Below are 21,630 nucleotides of genomic sequence, written 5' to 3'. Positions count from 1 at the left end.
TTAGATACAGACCACAGATTATTGTTATAGAATGCATTAATTATGCTCTACAGAAGAAAATGTGTTTATTTTGCTCAATTCAATTCAATGTTGTTTCTGTTCTGTCTAAGAACTGCTAAAGTTCATCTGTTATTAAACACATTTACGCTGTAAAGCAACTCTACATAAAGCAACCGTGTCATTATTCAGCTTAAGTCAGTTTAGTGATGATTCAGCTCAGTTTAATAACAGTATCGTTGTTGTCATTATCAGTATTGCTAGTGTCGTTGTCCAGCTCAGTACAATTCAGTTCTGTTCAAATTTTGTTATTTTCTGATCATTTCAGTGCAGTAAAATTGATAATATTACTCAATATTATGTTGTATGTAATTCCTTTTGTATACCAGATATTGCTATTTGCATGATTTATGACCACATTTTAAAATAGAATTTTCTGTCTCCAAGAAATCACTCTACGAATCAATCTCCTTTCACTCATGTTAGTTTGATAAAATGTAGCCAACACCAAACATGGAGAAATTTGCATGTGTTTTTTTGGTTTCAAAAGATGAACAATAAATGTGACAATAGCTGTGATTCCATCCACCTATTTTTATGTGCGTTTTGGAATGCGCAGTAATTCTAAAAATGTGCTTAAAAACTTCTGCGCAGAACTGAGTAGGATAAACTTTTTATCCATAAGAAAAAATGTGCATAAACTACAATGGAAACACATTTACCGAATAAATTCCACCATGCGTCATGTGACTTTGCGCGGTGGGACGGGATAACTTGACTAACCAGTGGACCGATTTTGCTGCACAGCATCTGAAATGTTGTTTTGGTCGTTCTGAAATGCTAGAGCAATGACAGTCATTAAAAGTATTTCTATATAACTGTCTTACACGACTGCATTCACAGCAGCCATCCACCTCCGAAAGCAAAGACCACATTTATCTTCTTTGCATGTTCACTTTGCAAAGACTGGGTCGGTACTTCTGCAGTGATGTAGAATGATTTTGAAATGATTTTTAAAGTTGAGGGAGAAAATACGATTGAAGTTTTTCAACATACCCTAACTGTCTTGAGCCAGAATACAAAGAGTTCAGGCAGAGAAAGACAAGACAAGCGTTTGAGATTAAAAAGTATATAAATTGTATTATTTTTATGAAAATAACCAATCGTTTTGCTAGATAAGACCCTTCTTTCCCGGCTGGGATTGTTTACAACCGCATTTGGGATCGTTTGAAGCTGCATTTAAACTGTATTTTGAAAGTTCAAACTCGGGGCACCATATCAGTCCATTATATGGAGAAAAATCCTGAAATGTTTTCCTTCTTTATGACTGAAGAAAGAAACACATGAACATCTTGGATGACAAGAGGGTGAGTACATTATATGTGAATCTTTGTTTTGAAAGTTCAATTCAGTTCAATTCTAAATTCTTGGTTCTCTGAAACAAGCAGTGGTCAAACAAGATTTTCAAAACTCAAGACATTGCTCAATTACATTACCACACAATGCTGCTGGTTAAAAAAAAGAGAGAGAGAGAGTTGAACATTTGGCTGGGAATTGGGAGGTGGGAGGAAAAACATTGACATTTCCGTTATTGGACGGCAATAAAATCACAGACTAGCACCGATAAATGCTGAAATTACATCATGGCCCCATGTAAAACAATTATGAGTGACATTTTAGGGCCAGTTTCATTTGTGTTTTGTCTCGGTGGCTGTATGAGCTCATGTAGGGGATGTTTCTGCTGTCTGTCGTGTGGTCCGAATCAGTAAAGTCCAGCTGGACTGTGGGATAAGACATTCTGCAAGGACAAGGAAAGATGTCATACATGTGGAATTTGGGTCCAGTATCATTACATTCTCTGCATATGTCTGAAACTGGTCATCTGAACAGGTCAGGTTTTAATTACAGTGTCTAGACAAGTGTAGGGGTCTGTGGAGGACTGCCGATTTGTGATAGACAAATGAGGTCCAAAAACAACAGATCAAAGTGAAATGTATTTTGGTGAGTGGTGCTTTCCAAAACTCACTGCCAGTGGACTGGAGTGTTTGTGGGTGGTTGCCATGGTCTCAATAGGGTGTTCTGGGTGGTACTTATATCACTAACCCAAAATATGAGCAATACTAAAACTTGATGTGAGTCAGGCTGGTCTTTAGAGAATGTTACAATACTGTAGGTGTGGACAGGAAGCCGTTTGATGTTCTGGAGGTGTTACTGCAGTGGTCTGCAGAGTGCAGTTTGTGGCGTGTAGACGAGCTCTTCGTCTGTAGTGGTCATTGTCACGCCACGCTCTTCCAACTGAAAGCCATTTGGGAAAAGCTCAGGAGAAGAGAACACACTGCACCTCCAGACTGCATGAATAATTACAGTATGCTGAGTGCTACGCACTGCACTGCAGCAGGATCAGGAGAGTTTGGCTTTTACAGAAACATCATTACAATGATAAATTGACTAATGCATCAGCAGTGTGACACTGAAAGGCTTTAAGAGAGATCGGAGCTTGGCAAGAGGAAAACCATTTGTTTCATCATTTTATGGCTATTTTGGCCTTGGACAAATGAATATCTGATCAGATGATATATTGCATGTTATATAGGGTTATATGTTAATTTCCAAATTCAATTCCAAGCTTAGAAAAATAAATAAATAAAATCTCTACATTTTCTTTTTCTGTGCTGATCAAGAATGATATATAATTAAATATATGTCTTATAGTAGTTTATAACATGAAAAGATTAAACATGAATATGTTTGCATTGGACACCATTAGAAATTGGTTTTATTTTGAAGCCATTTGAGAGATGGCAGAGGTTTAATTTTGCTGAATAATTTTAAGACATTATTTTCTTTACATGCACTAATGAATCAGTAAGGCCAGGAACATGATTTCATGTTGAATTTAAATTCCTGTCTCACCATTACACACTTAACTGTCCCTCAGTCGCTGTGTGTGTGTGTGTGTGAGATGGATGATCCTGCAGCACCGGCACCAGTCGGGCGGGCTGTTGGAGGTGAGGACACTAACACACAGTCAGACGTGACGCTGTGTGTCTGACTCCAGCCGCCCAGCGCCGTGTCTCACTGCTCAGTGACAGCACAGGAGAATTTCTTTAAAAGCTCCTCAATGTTTGTGCGTCAGCAGAGAACGGCAACGTTATTGAATTGCTGCCCAAGACCTTGTTCCGCTTTGTTAATAAAACTCTTGCCTTGACGTGTTTGGCATGAAAAGCGTCTCATCTCCTAATGCACCAGTAACCCGTCACTTGCCGAACTGATGCTGTTTCACCTTACTGCTCGGAGATTATTACAATACAGATCTCTTATCAATTTTTAGCCATAAATAATTAATTTAACTTCCTGTTAGAAGGATTTAGAATTTATCCTCATTTCACTTCATGAATACCTACAGGCAGCAGGTCAGATGTCAGTGAGTTCAAAGTTTTTATTATACGATTTACACTGATACCATAGTAACTCTGAATTCATTGGCCGTTGTTATCTGAACAATCTAAATTATATTTAATTATATCATACAGACATATACCATTTCCCTTCAGTATGTAGATTTTATCTATATAGACTCATAATAACAAATTCAGTAATTAAAAATGACAGTCTTCGTCCACTGTAACCTATGCGTACAGTCTTTTGTAGATTTAATATAACATAGACATAGATTTAATATAACAACAAATAAATGTGCAATTTAAAAAACAACAACAACAACACTATTTATGCTTTCATTAATATTAAATAAAAAAGTAAATTAAATATATTTTTTCATAATTTAAATAGCATTTATGCTGGTAAGGGTAAGGTTTTTGGCCTGTCCCTCACTATGATTTTAGCAGGACTTCTAAGTTGCAAAATGAAGGAAAAATTATATTAAAAAAAATTGCATGTTGTTCTAAATATAGTCTCATTGTTAAACAATGTTTGGCATAAGTATGCATTTTTTCTATAAAATATAAATCTAATAAATCATTTTATTGGTGCCCCCTGATTTCATGTCGGCCCTGTTACCCTCATCAAATACCCTTGTAAAATAATGTTGAAAATCCCAATAGCAATCATTAAGTTAAGTTGTCTAAATGTATTCATATGTATTTATATATTCTGTGGAAGGCATAGGACCAAGAAATGTTCATCCAATCAATATGCTTGTCAACATATGTATTTGCATAACTCTGCGCACCCTGTTCGCGCAGACAGGATACGTTATCAGTGTGTTCATGTATGCTGTGTAGACAGAGCGAGAATGGCAGATAAACATCAACAACCTGATCTTCCTTTCCAGCATTGTAATACTTTTACTAACTGTACTATAAAGAGTTCTCACAGTTAATGGCATATGATGTTGTAACAGCCACTAGAGCATTTACGGTAGTTTTGTGGCAGACTGACAACTGCGCATGTGCTTTGGATGGCGATTTGCAGGGAGGGTGGGATGTTTGCTTTTAGTGCTATGAGGCTAAAGTTAGCATTTTCCAAGATCTCCTATTGCACCTTTAAAATACAAGCATGTTTCTCTCACTCATCTATAATGTTCTATTTTTGATGATTTATGAGGCTTGACTGAGGGGGGCCATCATGCAATGTCAATCCTGTTACCATTTTTAAAATGTAAATTTAAACAATTATTTCTTGCATTTAATATAATTAATATCTACAAGTAAAATCCTTTCAAAGTGTACAATATGTGGTTTTGTGAACTTGACTATAAGCTAGCAATTAGCAAATTTGTTTGAAATCGTCAAACCTGTTACTGTCAACTTTTTAGAGTAACAGGTTTTGACGTGGGTAATGGGGATAGCATTGATTAGGTTTGTTTTTAAAGATTGTCTGTGTAAACATTTTAAAGGTCGTCCTTGGTATGTTATTTAGCTAATGCCTAAATCATTCAGTGGCATATGAGTTCAAATTAAACTATAGTATCTAATAATAATGCTTGTGTTGGTAACAGTGTTGACAAAAATAACAAAATATGAGGTAGAAAATTAGCCATAAAAAATAATTACATAGCCTGAGATGGCACAATACAATTTCTTGTCATTTTAAGGTGTCTTCATTTCATGGATATTTAAAATGTTGATTAAACTTATTTTATTTTTCACTTTTTCCAAGTGGAAAAGGCACAGATTTCGTGGAATGACCCCTAAAGCCTTTGCTGGTAGCTTATTTTATTTTAAGAAGTAACTTTCTGAATTGTTCTAAACTCATTATTGTCCTTCTTCACAAGTACATCTGATGTAGACATGTAAACTAAGGTTAATAGTTGGTCTCTATAAGTGCTGTACAGTTTTTCACATCACAGCTGTCACTAAATTGTGTTTGTAAATATGTAAACCTTCCTTTTATGAGGAGCATGACTTTTTCCTTAGTTGTTGCTGGTATGTCCAGCAAGACGTTAACATCTGTCCATACAATGAGAGTCCATTTGCTTTTCTGTGAGAGTGAGGGGTCATGGCTGTTGACCTGACCTTATGACCCTACACACATACACACACCCTCGTGTACATTTGAATCCCAGCCTAATGGCAGTGAGATGTGGGACAGCTTAACAGGCCTGAGGGGACTTAAACCCCTCCATATCCGCCTCATTTACCCCTGCAGGGGCTTGATGCCGTGTGTGTGTGGTCACTAATCCCAGCTCATCTGATAATGGTAACAAGTTATCAGTCCACATAAGTGTTTGAGGGCTTAGTTGATGTTAGTGGAAAGCAAATTGTATGTTTGTGTGTATAAAAGAGTGAGTTTGAACGTCATAATTTAAAACACTGAGAATGTCAAGGATGAGTCTGAATCTGACTAATCTGTTAAACAGATGGTCTCAGTCCGGGTTAACTCACTAGATTTGGAGACTCTCATGTTATGAATAGGTGACTCTCATGAAATCCGTAAAGTCATATCTCACCCCAAAATCAAAAGAAATAACTTACATTTTAGACAAAGAATATTATGCTACATTTTAACGACACACTGCAAAAAACACAATTTGTTGAGTCAACTTAAAATAATTTGTTAGCCTGCAGACTTAAAATTTTAAGTTCAGTCAACACAAATAAGTTTAGTTAACTTGAAATGTTAAGTTGTACTAAGGGAAAACTTTATAAACTAACTGTGACTATAAACTAAATATTTGAGTTGACTAAACAAACAATTTGGTTTGTTAAACTTAAAAGTTGGGCTTGTTACCCAGCTGCCTTAAAGTTTTAAGTTGAATGAACTCAAATATCTAAGTTGTCACTTAGTACAATTTAACATTTCAAGTTGACTAAACTTTTTTTGAGTTGACTGAACTTAAAATTTTAAGACAGCCGGGTAACAAATTATTTTAAGTTGAATCAACAAATTGTTTTTTACAGTGCATTTTAACTCTCAAAAAAGCTCAATAGATAGAGATAAGACTGAACAAAAGAGACTTAAAAAACTTAAATTAAAAACAGGCTCTTTTAAATGCCAAATATAATTTCTTATTTTTTTAATTAAATATGTTGAAATTCACCCAGACCCAAAACTTAACTGATGTAGAGGGTTAATTTCAAGGCGCCTTAATTTATTCACCTGTTTTATCTTTGTAATATGCTAAATCATGTCAAATCATTCAGCCATGTATTATATCACTTTTACACTTCCATTTTATATAATGGCATTAAAGATGAATCTCACTGTGTCAGCTGCGAAATTGGGTTAATTTTGAGATCACTGAAGCAAATGGATCTAATGGCAGTGAACTAGTAGTAATGAATGACTTGAACTACATGATAATGACAAAAACAGTTAATTATAAAAGCCCTTGTTCTACTATGGTTAGCACAATTGACGTGTGAAGAAAACGTCTCATTATATTAAAGCACACTGATTTCCGGTGTGGCTGCAGTATTCCCTATGGAGTCTGTTCCTCATTCAGTATTTATTGGTCCTGGGTGGGGGTTCTGGACCGCCTGCGATCTCTCGGCCCCTGAGTCAGCGTTCCTTCAGCATGTAGAGGCAAATGTGATTATAGAACAGTAAAGGGCAGACTGAATGTATACCAACATTACTCAAACAAATCAGTTTAGCCTTTAAAAATCAGCTCTGTGATTTAAAAACAGGCATTTGATTGAATGATGCTGCGAGGGGCTCATGAAACGTTTCCATTCATGTTTTATTCTCATTTATTATTAACGCCACAGCAGCCTTTTTGACAAAAGATAATACTTAAAATCTAATAACTGTGGTCATTCCTTGTGTCAGTTTCCTTGTGTCAGTCTGTTTTGTGAAAAGTTTTAGCAGTCCAATTGAGAAGTGAACTGTGGTGTTTCATTTAAAGCTTTGACAGCAGTTTGTGAATTCTTGTATAATTATTATACCTGCAGTTTTTATGGGCTCATATGTGACCCTGGACCACAAAACCAGTCATAAGGATCAATTTTCGAAATTGAGATTCATACATCATCAGAAAGCTGAATATATAAGCTTTCCATTGATGTCTGGTTTGTTAGGATAGGATATTTGGCCGAGATACAACTATTTCAATATATGGAATCTGAGAGTGCAAAAAATAAAAATATTGGTAAAATCGCCTTTAAAGTTGTCCAAATGAAGTTCTTAGCAATGCAAGTTACTAATCGAAAATTAAGTTTTGATATATTTACAGTAGGAATTTTACAAAATATCTTCATGGAACATGATCTTTACTTAATTTCCTAATGATTGGCATAAAAGAAAAATAAATAATTTTGACCCATTCAGTGTATTTTTGGCTATTGCTACAAATATATCGCAGCGACTTAAGACTGGTTTTGTGGTCCAGGGTCACATATTGGAATAATTATTTTGAATATGTGTCATTTTAAAAATTATTTTGTTGCATGACAGTGCAAAATTTATATCTTACATTTTAGTCAACATTTTAATCATTATACCTGCCATCACCCACCCTGCCTTCTAGATACCAGTATTATTTAATAGCCATTGAAAAAAGACTCCAAAAATTACTCCACCTAATAGAAACAGTAGCAGCTTATTCCCCTGAGAAGCAGCCCATCAATGTATGTGATACAACTCTATCCTCATCCACAGCAGAATCAATGGCAGAAAGATGATGAGTGAATGAGAGAGAGAGAAAGAGAGAGAGAGAGACTGTCTCATTCGCTGCTGTTCTTCCTAATTGGATCAAGCGCAGACTTGCCCGACTCTCTGCTCAATGTTCATAGTGTGAGAGGGATCGAGACAGCAGACAGAGCGAGAGACAGAACGTGTGTGTTGGTGTGATGGATAAGGAGAGGGAGAAAGAGGAGGGGTGAAAGAAGGGGTGTGTGTAATCCTCACTCCTATCTACTCATCCTTCCGTGCGGTTCTGTGCACAAGTCTTTACCGAGCGCTCCAAGAGTCGGCGCTTTGATCGGACATGCACCTGCTGCTTTTGGATGATTCAGCCGTTTTCGGCAGCGCAAGAAAGCATGAACTGCAGCCCAGACGCGCCAGCCCCCTCCTCCAGCCCTGCCCCCAGGTGAGTGCTGCACTCTCCCCGGGACTCTCTGACACGCTCTGAGGCGGGATCCACCCTCGAGCGGCCTCACACGCCTGCCTCTGGAGCATATGCCTTATTTATAGACTTGCTGCCTGTGTTTTTCTTCCTGCTCCGTTGGAGACCGTGAGAACGAACCTGGGCGACAGACACTAGAGCCACGGAAGTCTTCCTCTTTAGTAACGAGGTTAGTCGGTTGAGCATCGTGTCCAAGTCCCTTCCCCCTCGCTGGTGATCTGATAATGGAAAGAACACTTTACGAGGCAGCATGCCTGCCGCAGCATTAGAGGAGGTCTGCGCAGCTGCTTCTGAGAGACCAAACGAGGGGGAGAGATGAAGTCAGAAGCGGCAGAGGACATCTCTGCCGGACTTGGATCTCAAGAGGCTCCTTCGGATGCCTTGTCTGAAGTGGCCACGAAAGAGACGCCCGAGGAAGCGGAGGAGGACGTGGCGGGGGGCAGCGACGGCTCCGAGCGGGGTCCTCTGGGATGCGTGCCTTTGCCTGTGGCCGCGTGCTGCGTGTGCCTCGAGCTGGAGCGGGTGAGTAACTGCATCCGCTCAGAGAAAATCTGCATCCTGCCCATCCTGGCCTGCTTGCTAAGTCTGGCCCTCTGCACCGCCGGCCTCAAGTGGGTCTTTGTGGACAAGATCTTTGAATACGAGCCGCCGACTCACCTTGATCTCAAGCGCATAGGTCAGGACCCTATAATAAATTCAGACTTCACTCAGAACCCTGTGTCGGCCTCACCCTCCACGGTTACCCCGTTGACTCCGTCTGTCCCGGGACAGCCCAAGGTCTTTGTGGAAGGGGAGTCCACGGCCAGGCCCTTTGAGGTGCCCTCATCGAAGGTGCCCGCTTTCACGCCCACTGCAGCAGTGACTGTTCATGCAAACTCTGTGTCTCCACCCAGCCCCAAGAGCACCTTCAAACCTGTCCAGAATGGCACTGCAGACCAGTATCCATCTCAAACTCTGGAATCTAATGATATTGTTCCAAAGACCTGTAAGTACAATCTGAGGATCATCAGATTTATTTCACCGCATATGTGTGTTAAAGCAAAGGGTCTAGATCTAGTCACATCTTAAAATACAAGCATCTGCATTGAATGTTGAAAAGGGTTATGTAAACCTCTGTCAGTACAGTTTGTCCATTCATTCAGGATCAAAGAACTTTAATTGTTTATACATTTGAGCAACATTGAGTGAGGTAAGAGCCGGATGTGAGTGCAGTTGTGTAGCATGTTCCTTCAAAGCAGACGTGTTGTATCTTGTCATTTGTGGCGCACACTCCTGTGACTAAGCCCTGGACGTATAACTAACTGAGATGGGCGTTGATAGTGACGCAGATGACCCTTTGAAGCTGCTTGACGATTGTTGTGTCAAATCTAAACACTATTACCGGTTACCTGCCCACACGAGTTACATCAGACCGTGGTCACGGCACATAAGTGCATGATAATGCAGCAGTGCTGCAGTGAGAGGAGGACACTTCCTGTTGGCTCTGCTCCATTTCAAGGTCAGAGTCTCCACAAAGACTAGCCGATACCCTGTCCACAGAAAGATGATCGTCAGTAATACTATCTGCTCTCCACCGTGACTTTGAGAGCTTGAAGAATTATAATGGCTGGAGGACTGCCAGACTTCCACTCTCAGATCTCGGATCTCCCTCCCTTTCTTTTTTTTCTCTCCCGTTTTTTCTTGTAGCTCTGCCACTTTTAGCAGTGCGCAGTGATGCACTGTCATGCTGCAGGAAGTTTCCTGAAGTCAGTCTGATAATGATGCTGCGCATGTATCCGTAGGTCAGAGCTCATTATCATGCAGATAATACTGATATATTTCAGCCAAGCCCTTCAGTTCTTTTGAGACAGATTTTCACATAAATCCATTTGAAGGATTGGATTATCTCACCTCATCTGTCAAAGCTGAAGATGGCTGCTTGTGTTAATACTAAGCAATTACAGAATCAAGATCTCCCAGGCGTCTGTTAGGATCTCAAGTAAACTCATTACACAAAAAAGCTTGCTCTTCTAGCTTTACTTGTAACTGAGAAGTATTTGTAATAGAGAACACACACCCTAGTCAGGCTGAACATCATATTTCTTTTAATGTGAATGAACACAGAGCTGTGCTGGACTACTATACCTTTATTGATTTTTTTTGTGCATCTGCTGGATGTATATCTTCTTCAATATACAGAAGAAGTCCAACCTACTGAAGGGACTGTACATCTGTCCCTCATAGCTTCGTTCACGTTAAATTATGATTATTCTGACCAGACTTAATTTGTGCTAAGACTGGCACCAGAGCGTTTCAATGACTCGGTCTTCATATCCTCACTTCACCTCAGAATTTTGCCTCATTTAGCTGCAGATGCACACTTTGCTTAAATCAAGTGCTGATGGGAAGCTCAAAGACCCTCCCACTGCGAGCACTGTGATCAATTGTCCAGGCCTGAAATGGAAATGCGATCGGTCGTGTTAGAAATTTCAGTCTAAATCAATAACAGACAGCAGATCAGCTGACTAACAAGGAAGCTGTAGTCAATGTGATTCTGAGCCTGATGAAATACATGGCAGATTTTATGAGATGAAAGAACAGGACAGAAATATTACGAGAGACAAAAGCATCATGGGCACGTTCTGTGTATGTGATGCTTGTTATGTTCTGTACATACAACTGACAACATCATATATTACTAGTACATTATTGTACTACTACATTATCACCAAATTGAGAGGGAATTTTGCTGTTATCAGCACTGATCTCTTTAGTAAGAGCTTATATTATTGATAAGAGAAGACAATGAGCAGATAGAGAACATTATAAATTTAATGTGCCAAGCTGCGCTTGTTTGCCTGTTTTGCAGGTTGCTTTTCTAGAGTACATTGACGCTGTAAATACTGGAGATACATGTGGACCAACCCAGTATTGCTGCCTCATTATACTAGTATTATTGTGAATTTTGGGGTGTATAGGACTCTTAGGTTGCTAAATGGTTCTTTGGGGATTATTAAAGTTCTTTGTGTTTCTTTAAAGGTTATTTAGATTAATGTGTTGGTATCTGGGTTCTTCCAGTATAGATGATTCTCTAAACGAACTTGAGAGCAAAAAGTTCTTTGTGGAGCTTAAAACAAATGACTGTAAATCCCTGGCCTCACAGCTTCATCAGTCTGCTTGTGTCCTTGAGCTCAGGGACAGTTCAACTTGTCCTGTAGTTCAACATCAGAGCTCACTGCTGAGCTGTATTATAGATAGATAGGCAGTGATATCTGACTGAGATTTTGAGATCCCTTGCATGATGTGACTCATATCTTACTGCAGTATTTCAGTGGCGCTAAAGACAAAAATTGGACTTGGCCTTTTTTTACAATGATGAATATATTGATGTCCTGTGTGGTAACAGCAATACAGTTGCAAGTTTTCCCTGTGGAAGATCCGTGTTCAGAGGCGTTATAGGTTAAACGACTGCATCCTCTATCACGTCTCTGTGATTCTGCATCTTCTTTTTTATTAAATGCAAGAAAAAGTGTAGCCTTCATAAGAGTTTACAAACACTAAATCTGTGCTCTTCTGTCATATAGGATTCATAAGCAGTGCGTAGCACTAAGTACATGATAGTGAACATACATATGCCATAGGTCTCTATCCCGTAAAACATGCTGCTTAAAAATGCACAGCACTGTGAACTCATTAAATAATGTATAAATAACTTCCTATGGACTTCTGCGCTGATGGCTTTATCGATCAGTGCTGCACGTCTCACCAACCTTTTAAAATGTCTTCCTTATGATGTCACAGACACATTTCACATATTCATTGGCATTAGAACCTAAAAAAAACGTGTAGATGATTTATTACGGAAAAAGACTCCTGAGGAAGCTTCTTATTGAAGTGTTCTGTGATTTTGCTGTTTCGGATCCACTTACTGTTGTTTCCACTTTATCCTTTTTAATTAAGAAATAATCTGTGAAGCTGTTCATTTCATTATTGGATCTGTTCTCTTGCTGCTTTTGTTCAGTGTAATGAGGTTCATGCAGAGTTCATGCCCCGCTTTCAGTAGATGAGTTCCACCCATCACAGCACCTTTTACCTCTAATAATGAATGTCTTGTCCTATGGATGTTTTTTCGTCTTAGCTAGATGGCAAAGCTTTCAGTTTTTTAATTGCAGCCACTGCAAGTGTCCAGTTGACCATGTGATGCTTTTTTCTCCAAATAGCAAACTCACAAAAATCATTAGGTTATGAAGTAAAAATCATGTTCCATGAAGATATTTTCTCAAAACTTAATTTTTGGTTAGTAACATGCATTGCTAAGAATTTCATTTGGACAACTTTTAATGCAATTTTCTCAATATTTCGATGTTTTGCACCCTCAGATTCCAGATTTTCAAATAGTTGTATCTCTGCCAAATATCCTATCCTAACAAACCATACATCAATGGAACGCTTATTTATTAAGCTTTCAGATGATGTATAATTATATATGGTGGGATTCAAAGGCTAACCCCAAACTATATACCTTTTTACCTGTGCACACAAATGTGAATTAACAATGAGGATAATGATAATGTGCTATAATAGCTTACAGCATGTAAGCATACATCATCTTTTATTAGCCGCCTCTCAGGCGTTTCCTGTCCCTTGAGGCCCATCTGCACGTGGTTTGACATGTTCATGAAGCTCATAAAGTCTCAGCAGGTCTCACACAACACCAAAGGACATGGCAAAAATGGGTTTCAGACACCAAAATGGCTTCTTTTTCTTTATAAGACCCATGGAATAATCTCAGAGGAGCTGTGTTGAATTTAACCTTACATGAAGGTAAAGTTAGGTTAATCAGGGCAATGCACATCTTATTGATCAGAGCGTGTTTACCCCTTCCATTACTACACTAAATCCAAATCTGAATCCAAACAGTGTATGGAGATGTGATTGTCAAATGGAGCCATGGGGTTGATGAATTCATTATTGTAATGGAGAGAGACCAGCTGAGGCAAACATCTCTGATTTAATTATGCTGGAATGAAGTGACATCTGGCAGTTATGAGGAAGGTAACGGTGCCGTTCTGAACAGAATGCTCTAATGGCCCGCCGTGTTCGATCCAGTGACTCAGCACATTAATAATACTCCTATATGTGCTAGACATCCATCCTTAAAGTCATTTGAGTCAACAGCTTCTGCCTCACAAGTGTCCTTGTGTTAGATTTTAGGTGAAAGCTTTCATCTACATCATCTGCAGCAGTTTGTCCTGTCAAAATCTGAGCAGCGCATTGACTGTATTGATTGTTAGATCAAGGTTGTTTGTCTCAGACAGCATACACACGGACATCTAGTCTGTTCACTGACTGATGCATTCTGCTCATAAAATGGGTCATTACATGAGGTGGACATGGAGTAAAAAAAAATTCAGAGTGATGAGATTCTTGAAAGAATTTGAAATACTGTTTAAGTACTTTTGCATAACGTTTATGAATTTTTAATAGGAGAAAAAGGATCATGTGGTGCAACTAACATGCAGAATAAAAAACAAAACAGATTATGTCGCAAGATTAGCCACAGATATATATTATATTAGAGTATAAGAGTGTAAATGCAAAAGCCTCTAAGTCCTTTTGACATATATATATATATATATATATATATATATATATATATTAGAGTATAAGAGTGTAAGAGTTCAGATGCAAAAGCATCTAAGTCCATCTGACGTTTTTCTTTAAAATAAGCAGTGTTGGGGAAAGTTACTTTTAAAAGTAATGCATTACAATATTGTGTTACTTCCTAAAAAAGTAACTAAATATGTTACTTAGTTACTTTTTATGGAAAGTAATGCATTACGTTACTTTTGCATTACTTTTTTAATCTGGGCAGGACTTGCTTTTTTGCTTTTAATATAAAAAGTTCTATTTTTGGCAAAAGTAAAAGCCCTTTCACACCAAAAGTGAAAGGAATAAGCCTCAGGCTCAAGGAAAAAGTAAACTGACGTCTGCACAGTAGAATGCAGGATAAGAAAGTTCAACACACTTCAGCAATAAAAAAAAAAAAAGAAATGTTAGTTTATGTATAGTAATTTTTGCTTATTAGTGTGGCTGAATTGGATCATCAAAGGTCAGCAGCAAAGACATTGGTTAATAAAATGGAATTAAATACATAAAGGATATTTGTGTTATTTAATGTATAATGCAGGTTTGCATCATATTCTGAGTTTGCATTTCACTGTTTTATTCATTTTGAGGAATACTGAATCTGTGAGATAAAATAATGCATGTTCACATTTAGTTTAGAACTACAGTAACATCAAGTTTTCACAGCGCGCACAACGCTTCTGCACTTCCAGTTTCTCTCAATATGGGGACTGGAGACTTATCAGTCAATAAATGGGAAAGCAAAGTAACTGGCGCTACTTATTTGAAGAAGTAACTCTACCTAAGTACCAGTACTTCTGATTGGGCTGAGGCTGAAATTCAGCGAGTTTGAAGTATTTGATGGACATATAGTATGTGTCGAGAGCATTCACTCAGTATCATTATGTTGTGGCTTTTAAAGGGTTTTGCATCTGAACTCTTTGTGTGTGTGTGTATATATATATATATATATATATATATGAAGAGTTCAGATGCAAAACCAGCTAAAAGCCATCTCGATCAAAAATGAGATAATGATAGTGAGTGAATGCTCCTGACACACAGTATACGTCCATAAAATACTTTAACTTCTAACTTGCTTTTAACTTCTAAATTCCAGCCTCAGCTCAATCAGAAGTACCAGTACTTACAAAGAAACCTATACAAAGTAGCCAGAAAGAAATGCAAATTTTAAAGAAATACGTCAGATGGATTTACAGGCATCTGAACTCTTCACATATAAAATTTATAATACTTTTTACTTTGAAAAATATATTCAAGAAAATGGTTTTACTTTTTACTTGATAGTCACACACATGACTTTTTAAATGTAATCTTTTCTTGAAAATTGTACAAAATGATTTTTCAAAGCCATATTAAACCGGTACATATGAAGAGTTTGAACTAGGCAGAGATTTGACCAAAAAAAAATTGTATGTAATTGACCCATATTTGCTTTGATTAATTTCACTTTGCCTTTTTTTTCTGTTCAATAACTACATTATTTAATGTCATGAGCATTTAGCTCATTTAGAGCATTTAGTCTCTCAGTGATATTTCAGTGTTTGATGGTGGTTTTCACAGTGCAGTCACGTCATGTATGTTTCTGCATTTCTGCTTTGCATTGCCGTGTGGACCTTTTGCTATTTGCAAAAGAAAATAATTCTGTCCATATGTTATTTAGCCTTTTGCAGGCCCTGGATTAATTCCAGGAAGTTTTCCTGAAACTTCATGAATATGCAAATATTTCGAGTGTCTTTTCATGACCTTGTTTGGTGGAAGGTAACAGGGTTTGAATGGAATGCCAAAGGCATTGTGGGTACAGTGAATATATGATACACTCCTGAGAACAGACCTCCCATGAGTCTCTGCTTCATAATGATATTGGTGAGATGCACATCAGTCTTGTATTACAATGCACATGGACAAGGTCAGCGAGACAGGAAACTCTACGCCAGCGTGAATGTCTCATGATGGCGACAGTTCATTTCATTCTATAGTATTTAGAAAAAATGAAAAAGTTCATGGAGAACAAATAGTGCTTGCTGACAGAGAGATGATGTTATAAATAAGTTTGATTGTCTGATTATCCCACTTTATCTGCTGCACCTGTGAATCAGTGTGTGTCTGTGGAGAGCTGTGCTGGGTTTTCCTAATGATCACCTTCAGAGTCTCATTAACCTGGCAGACACAAACATTGAGTTTCCTGGCCGTGTACATGCTGTGCCAAAGAGTGACATGCGTGTGAGAGTGTATTCTGTGTTTGTTTGTCTGTCAGCTCCGGAGATTGTGTGGAAATCACATTCCCCTCTGAGCAGCGGCTGATTTCCCAGCCGTCCACATAACACACGTCTTTCTGTGTGTTTTTCCTCTTCTGAGAGTAAGCAGCATAATGAGCATTTGAATGCTAATGAGCAGACTTCTGAGAATAGACAAAAACATACCATCACGCTTGTCTACTGATTAATGCATGATGAACTTTGACGTGTGTCCTTCATATGCTTTTAAAGACTCATTTATCCAATGACCACAAAAATATTTTAAAAAGTCACAGTTAGATACACTCTCCACATGGTTGGATACCTCAAGATATGCTCACACTTTGCAAAGAAAACATTTGACCAAAAACAGTAGACTAAATGGCACTTTTCTCAGTTTGTGTAACATCTTCATTGGACACCTGTGTAAACTTCCTACAGCCACTAGAAATCACCAAAACTTCATTAAAATATATTTAAATACATGACATACAAGTTTCAATAGATTTAAGAAGAAGATTTCAGTTTACCGTAAATGCTTGCCAGTATTTGGCAGTGAACGAACTCTGTTCAGCTAACTGCATTTAATATAAATGTAAAATGTAATGCATTTATTATGCAATAAGTATCCAAAACCAATGCATTCAGTTTTCACTACACTGTAAAAAAAAAATGAAATGTAAAAAAACATTACCATTAATGAAAATAATAATAAGAGCGTTTTTTTAAACAATCAATGACTGGCAGAAGCAGCTGCCAAACAAAAACTGTAAAATTAAGGAACAACATCCGATTTTTTTTAACTGTTTCTTTACAGGTATTGTCTGGATTGTCACTGTGAAACTTTCTTTGTGAAACCTAATTTTTTTTTGCAGTTAACCTTCAGCTAACAACAGATGCAAAAACTAATGTAACTATCGCTGCATCAGCAACTCCACAGTTATTGCCTACATCAGTGATACATAAATACATAAATACATCAGTGTTTTGTGAATTAGCATAGGTTTAGATGTTTTATTGAAATGACTAAAGTTTGAAGTCACCGTTGTGTAGATAAGCATTTGTTTTAGTTGAGTTTCTGACCCTTTACTTTTTAGTGATAATTTTTCTCTGGGTGCTGTAACTGTGCATTTCTAAAGCACATTTGTTATAGCAAAAACTGCGAGAAAAATTCTTATCAGATGAAGTTTGCATACTGATAATGATTTTATCATCATATTGTGGCCTGATTCATTAATCTCATCAGAAATGTTAAATTTATTCATTTCATTTTGTTGTAGTCTCACAATTTTACTGCTGGAAAGTTATATTTGGAGTTATTTTCTGTAAAATTATGATTTTTTTACAGTGTAGCCTTTTAAAGTGTATCGTTTCTGTAATAACTATTTCTTTTTAAATCCTTCATCCGTTGCAGTGTGTTGAGCAACACCAACATATTTATGTTAACCAGACCTTTCTTTAGATGCTGGTCCAAGCACTGACACAAAAGCCCAAATGAGCAGAAAGGCTGGCAAAAAGAACACTGCATACTTCCGTCTGAAATTGGGGATTAGTGCTGGAGTGCTGAGACTAAACCGCTCATGATCTGCCTTAATATCCACTGAACAGCTGCTCACTGGATAAAAAATACATGCACTCTTTTAAGCGTGGTTTTTAATTCCAGAAGAAAAACAAGAATAACAAAATAAGCCCATTACGAAAACTGTGTTTGTGGTTATTATTTATGCTCATAGCTAAATATTCTAGCTTTAAAAAGATTAAAATTAGGTATAAAATGAGCACTGAGTGGGTGGTAGTTGCATGTTTTGTCAAGGTGAGATTGTAAGTGAGATGTGCTGCTGTGATCATGAAGCTACATTTGTTTGTCCTTTCTGCTTCAGCAGCTCACAGTGAAGATCTGAACCCCCACAGAGAACAACACACCTCTCATTCACACACACACACACACTGAGCACAATGACCTGCTCAATGTCACTCAGTATGTCTGCACATGTAATGTTCATTGGCAGAGTTTGAAAATATGACACGAGCTCCAGTCTACTGTAAAAAACAGAAACATTATGTCTCCATTTTTTTTTTGGTGAATCAGCACTTCTCTCAGGGTGTTGTTTTTGCTTATTGTCATGGTTGACTTACTGAATTTAATTGCCTTTCCTGAGTAGATGTGTGTAATTGCATTAGTATCAGAAAGTAAGCTAGAAAAGCACATGCTTTACTGTTGGGACTTACAGAACAAAAAAGAGACTCCGTGTTCGGGAGAGTATATACTTTTTATATAATGAGGAAATAAAAGCTTATGTTGGATACATTTACCTCCTCAGATAAATCATATTGTATATCAGACATCAACAGTGATGTAGTGTCTTGTTACATTGGGTTATTTGTTGCCATAGTTGGTTACCACAATATACACTCTTAAAAATAAAGGTGCTTTAAAAGGTTCTTCACAGCAATGCCATAGAAGAACCAGTTTTGGTTCCACAAAGAACCATTCAGTCAAAAGTTCTTTAAAGAACCATCTCTTTCGTACTTTTTTATAATCTGAAGAACCTTCTTTCGCCACAAAGAACCTTTTGTGAAACAGAAACGTTCTTCAGATGTTAAAGGTTCTTTATGGAACCATTTAGACAAAAAGGTTCTTTATGAAACACCTTTATTTTTAAGAGTGTAGGTCATTCTTTTCTTGTATTGTATGTTGTGAAATGTTCAGCAGTGATAGACTGAAATGTTATGTTATGTCACATCAGTTAACTTACCTGTGGCAGTTAAAGTTCAATAAATGTGGCTGGAGTTGATTCATTGCATTATGGGATTGCCTTATCCATGAAGGATGTATGTAATGTTGTCCCAATTTTAAGACAGACTAAGATATTTTAGTAGGTAGCATAAGTTTTGTACCTGGATTTTGTTGTGTGCCAGTTAGTGCCCAAAAAAGTGACTTTAGGTAGCCAAAAGGCTTAAAAGTCCACAGATAATGTACTCACCCCCTTATCATTCAAGATGTTCATATCTTTCTTTCTTCAGTAGTGAAGAATTTATGTTTTTTGAGGAAAACATTTCAGGATTTTTCTCCATATAATGGACTGATATGGTGCCCTGAGTTTGAACTTCCAAAATGCAGTTCAAATGCAGCTTCAAATGATCACAGATGCGGTTGTAAATGATCCCAACCGAGAAAGAAGGGTCTTATCTAGCGAAACGATCGGTTATTGTCATAAAATTAATACAATTTATATACTTTTTAATCTCAAACACTCATCTTGTCTTACACTCCCTGAACTCTGTTTTTTTCCGGTTCATGACAGTTAGTGTATGTCGAAAAACTCCCATCTCTGTTCTTCCTCAACTTCAAAATCATCCTATATCGCTTTTATATACGCTTCTTTGCATGTTCACTTTGCATAGACTGGGTCGATACTTCTGCAGCAATGTAGGATGATTTTGAAATGATTTTTGAAGTTGAGGGAGAAAATACGATTGGAGTTTTTCGATATACCCTAACTGTCTTGAGCCAGAATACACAGAGTTCAGGGAGAGCAAGACAAGACGAGCATTTTAGATTAAAAAGTATTTAAATTGTATTATTTTTATTAGAAATACCAATCGTATCGCTAGATAAGACCCTTCTTCCTCGGCTGTGATCGCTTACAACCGCATTTAAACTGCAGTTTGGCAGTTCAAATTCAGGGCACCATATCAGTCCATTATATGGAGAAAAACACTGAAATGTTTTCCTCAAAAAACATGATTTCTTTACGACTGAAGAAAGAAAGACATGAACATCTTGGATGACAAGTGGGTGAGTACATTATCTGTAAATCTTTGTTCTGGAAATGGACTTCTCCTTTAAGGAATTATGGGTAGCTGTTCTTTAGGAGCATCTTGAGTATTCTCAACATTTACATAACCAAACAATCAATTTGTCCAATGCTGTCATTATAACATACCAGTTTCGCCAATAATCATTATATTTTTGAATTCTCTTTTATCTTGCAGACAAACAGACAAATGTGCTGTTAACCATTGCTCACCTATTAAATATTCACAGAATGACCTGCTTTTTATGCATGTTTAAGTCTTAAAAGCAGCATAAAAATCAATCCTGTCTTAGCGTCCCACAACAGGTTCAGACTATACCATTTATCAGAAATGAGCTTTATGCTAACGGCCAAATGTGCAAAATAGAGTGAATATAGTTTAGTTAAATCTTGCTCAACATCTGTAATCTTTCTTTCCTGGATCTGTCAGTTCATCTTGTGCTGATTAACATTAACAGAAGTGTAGCTGGTGTGAAGAACAGGAACACATAATTTGCACTGCACATAGACTTCTAAAACAGCAGCACCTACATTCACTTCAAATGCCATTTTTCCTTTCTTTCTAGGCCAGTTAGATGAGGTAGGATCTGCAGGTGGTCTCTAAAGATCTCTTGTATAAGTCAGGATGCCTGCAGCAAGTTCATGCACTTGTGATTTAAATTTGTAAGGTTTAATTAACTTTTTGCGGATTACTCATCTTTTCACTGTATGTCACAATCTTATAATAGTGAAGCCAATAACAGAAACTGATGGTTACTAAGGTGTATTTCAAAGGTGCTGTGCTTCTGATGACCCGTCTCCACAGTGGGATCATCAGTCCGTCCTTCTGCACAGCCCAGGTGCGACTAATTATTTTGAAGATGTTGGAAACAAAAGGGTTTTCCTCACACCATCTGTCCCATAATCCCAGTGGTGTGCATGCTGTGGCTGTGGAAGGAGAGTAATTAACTGATCGTATGACTAAAAACACAGACTTTTCTCCACCTGCTTTACATTCAACCTGCAGGGGCAAGATATGACCTCACACTCTTTCTGTATGTTGCTTTCATCTCAGAGTACTTTATCTTGTGCTGTTTAGACTTCACATTATTAGCGCTCATATAGAGTATCCCTGTATTGTATTTGATCAGACGTATGTTTTTAACCTGGTGGACAATGACAAAGGTGAAAAAAATCTTTCAGACTTACACTGAAAGAGAGACCTAAATCAGAAGGCGTGAATAGTTTATGAGACTGCAAATAGAGAGATGAGGCTTATTTCTCAATAGACAGTATGCAGTCACTCAGCTCCCTGGCCACTACCTAGCAACACCCTTAGTAATCCATGTAATTTCTCATTTTTAACTACTTTCCCTGCTTCTGCTTTTGATATTCCTCCCTCATGTCTATTCTGGGGCCTGTTGCATAAACTTAGCCTCTATGT

General features: G+C 37.6%; 1 protein-coding gene across 12 annotated transcripts in view; it reads left to right on the top strand.

The window, feature by feature from the left end:
- The window catches only part of nrg1 (neuregulin 1), a 105,764-nt gene that overhangs the window by 58,944 nt on the left and 25,190 nt on the right, over window positions 1–21,630 (top strand). The window contains exon 1 of one of the 12 annotated variants that reach the window (XM_051120853.1): window positions 8,089–9,509. The exons of 9 other annotated variants lie outside the window; for them this stretch is intronic. In XM_051120853.1, coding sequence (XP_050976810.1) covers window positions 8,840–9,509 — 670 coding nt within the window. In that variant the 5' untranslated portion in view covers window positions 8,089–8,839. Of the gene's footprint in view, window positions 1–8,088; window positions 9,510–21,630 lie in introns of those variants that run through there. 2 more of the 12 variants (XM_051120854.1, XM_051120859.1) reach the window with 2 other exon arrangements.

This window comes from Labeo rohita, chromosome 10 (genome assembly GCF_022985175.1).
Source record: "Labeo rohita strain BAU-BD-2019 chromosome 10, IGBB_LRoh.1.0, whole genome shotgun sequence".
Lineage (NCBI taxonomy): Eukaryota > Metazoa > Chordata > Actinopteri > Cypriniformes > Cyprinidae > Labeo > Labeo rohita.
This window is presented reverse-complemented; position numbering and strand designations above follow the sequence as displayed.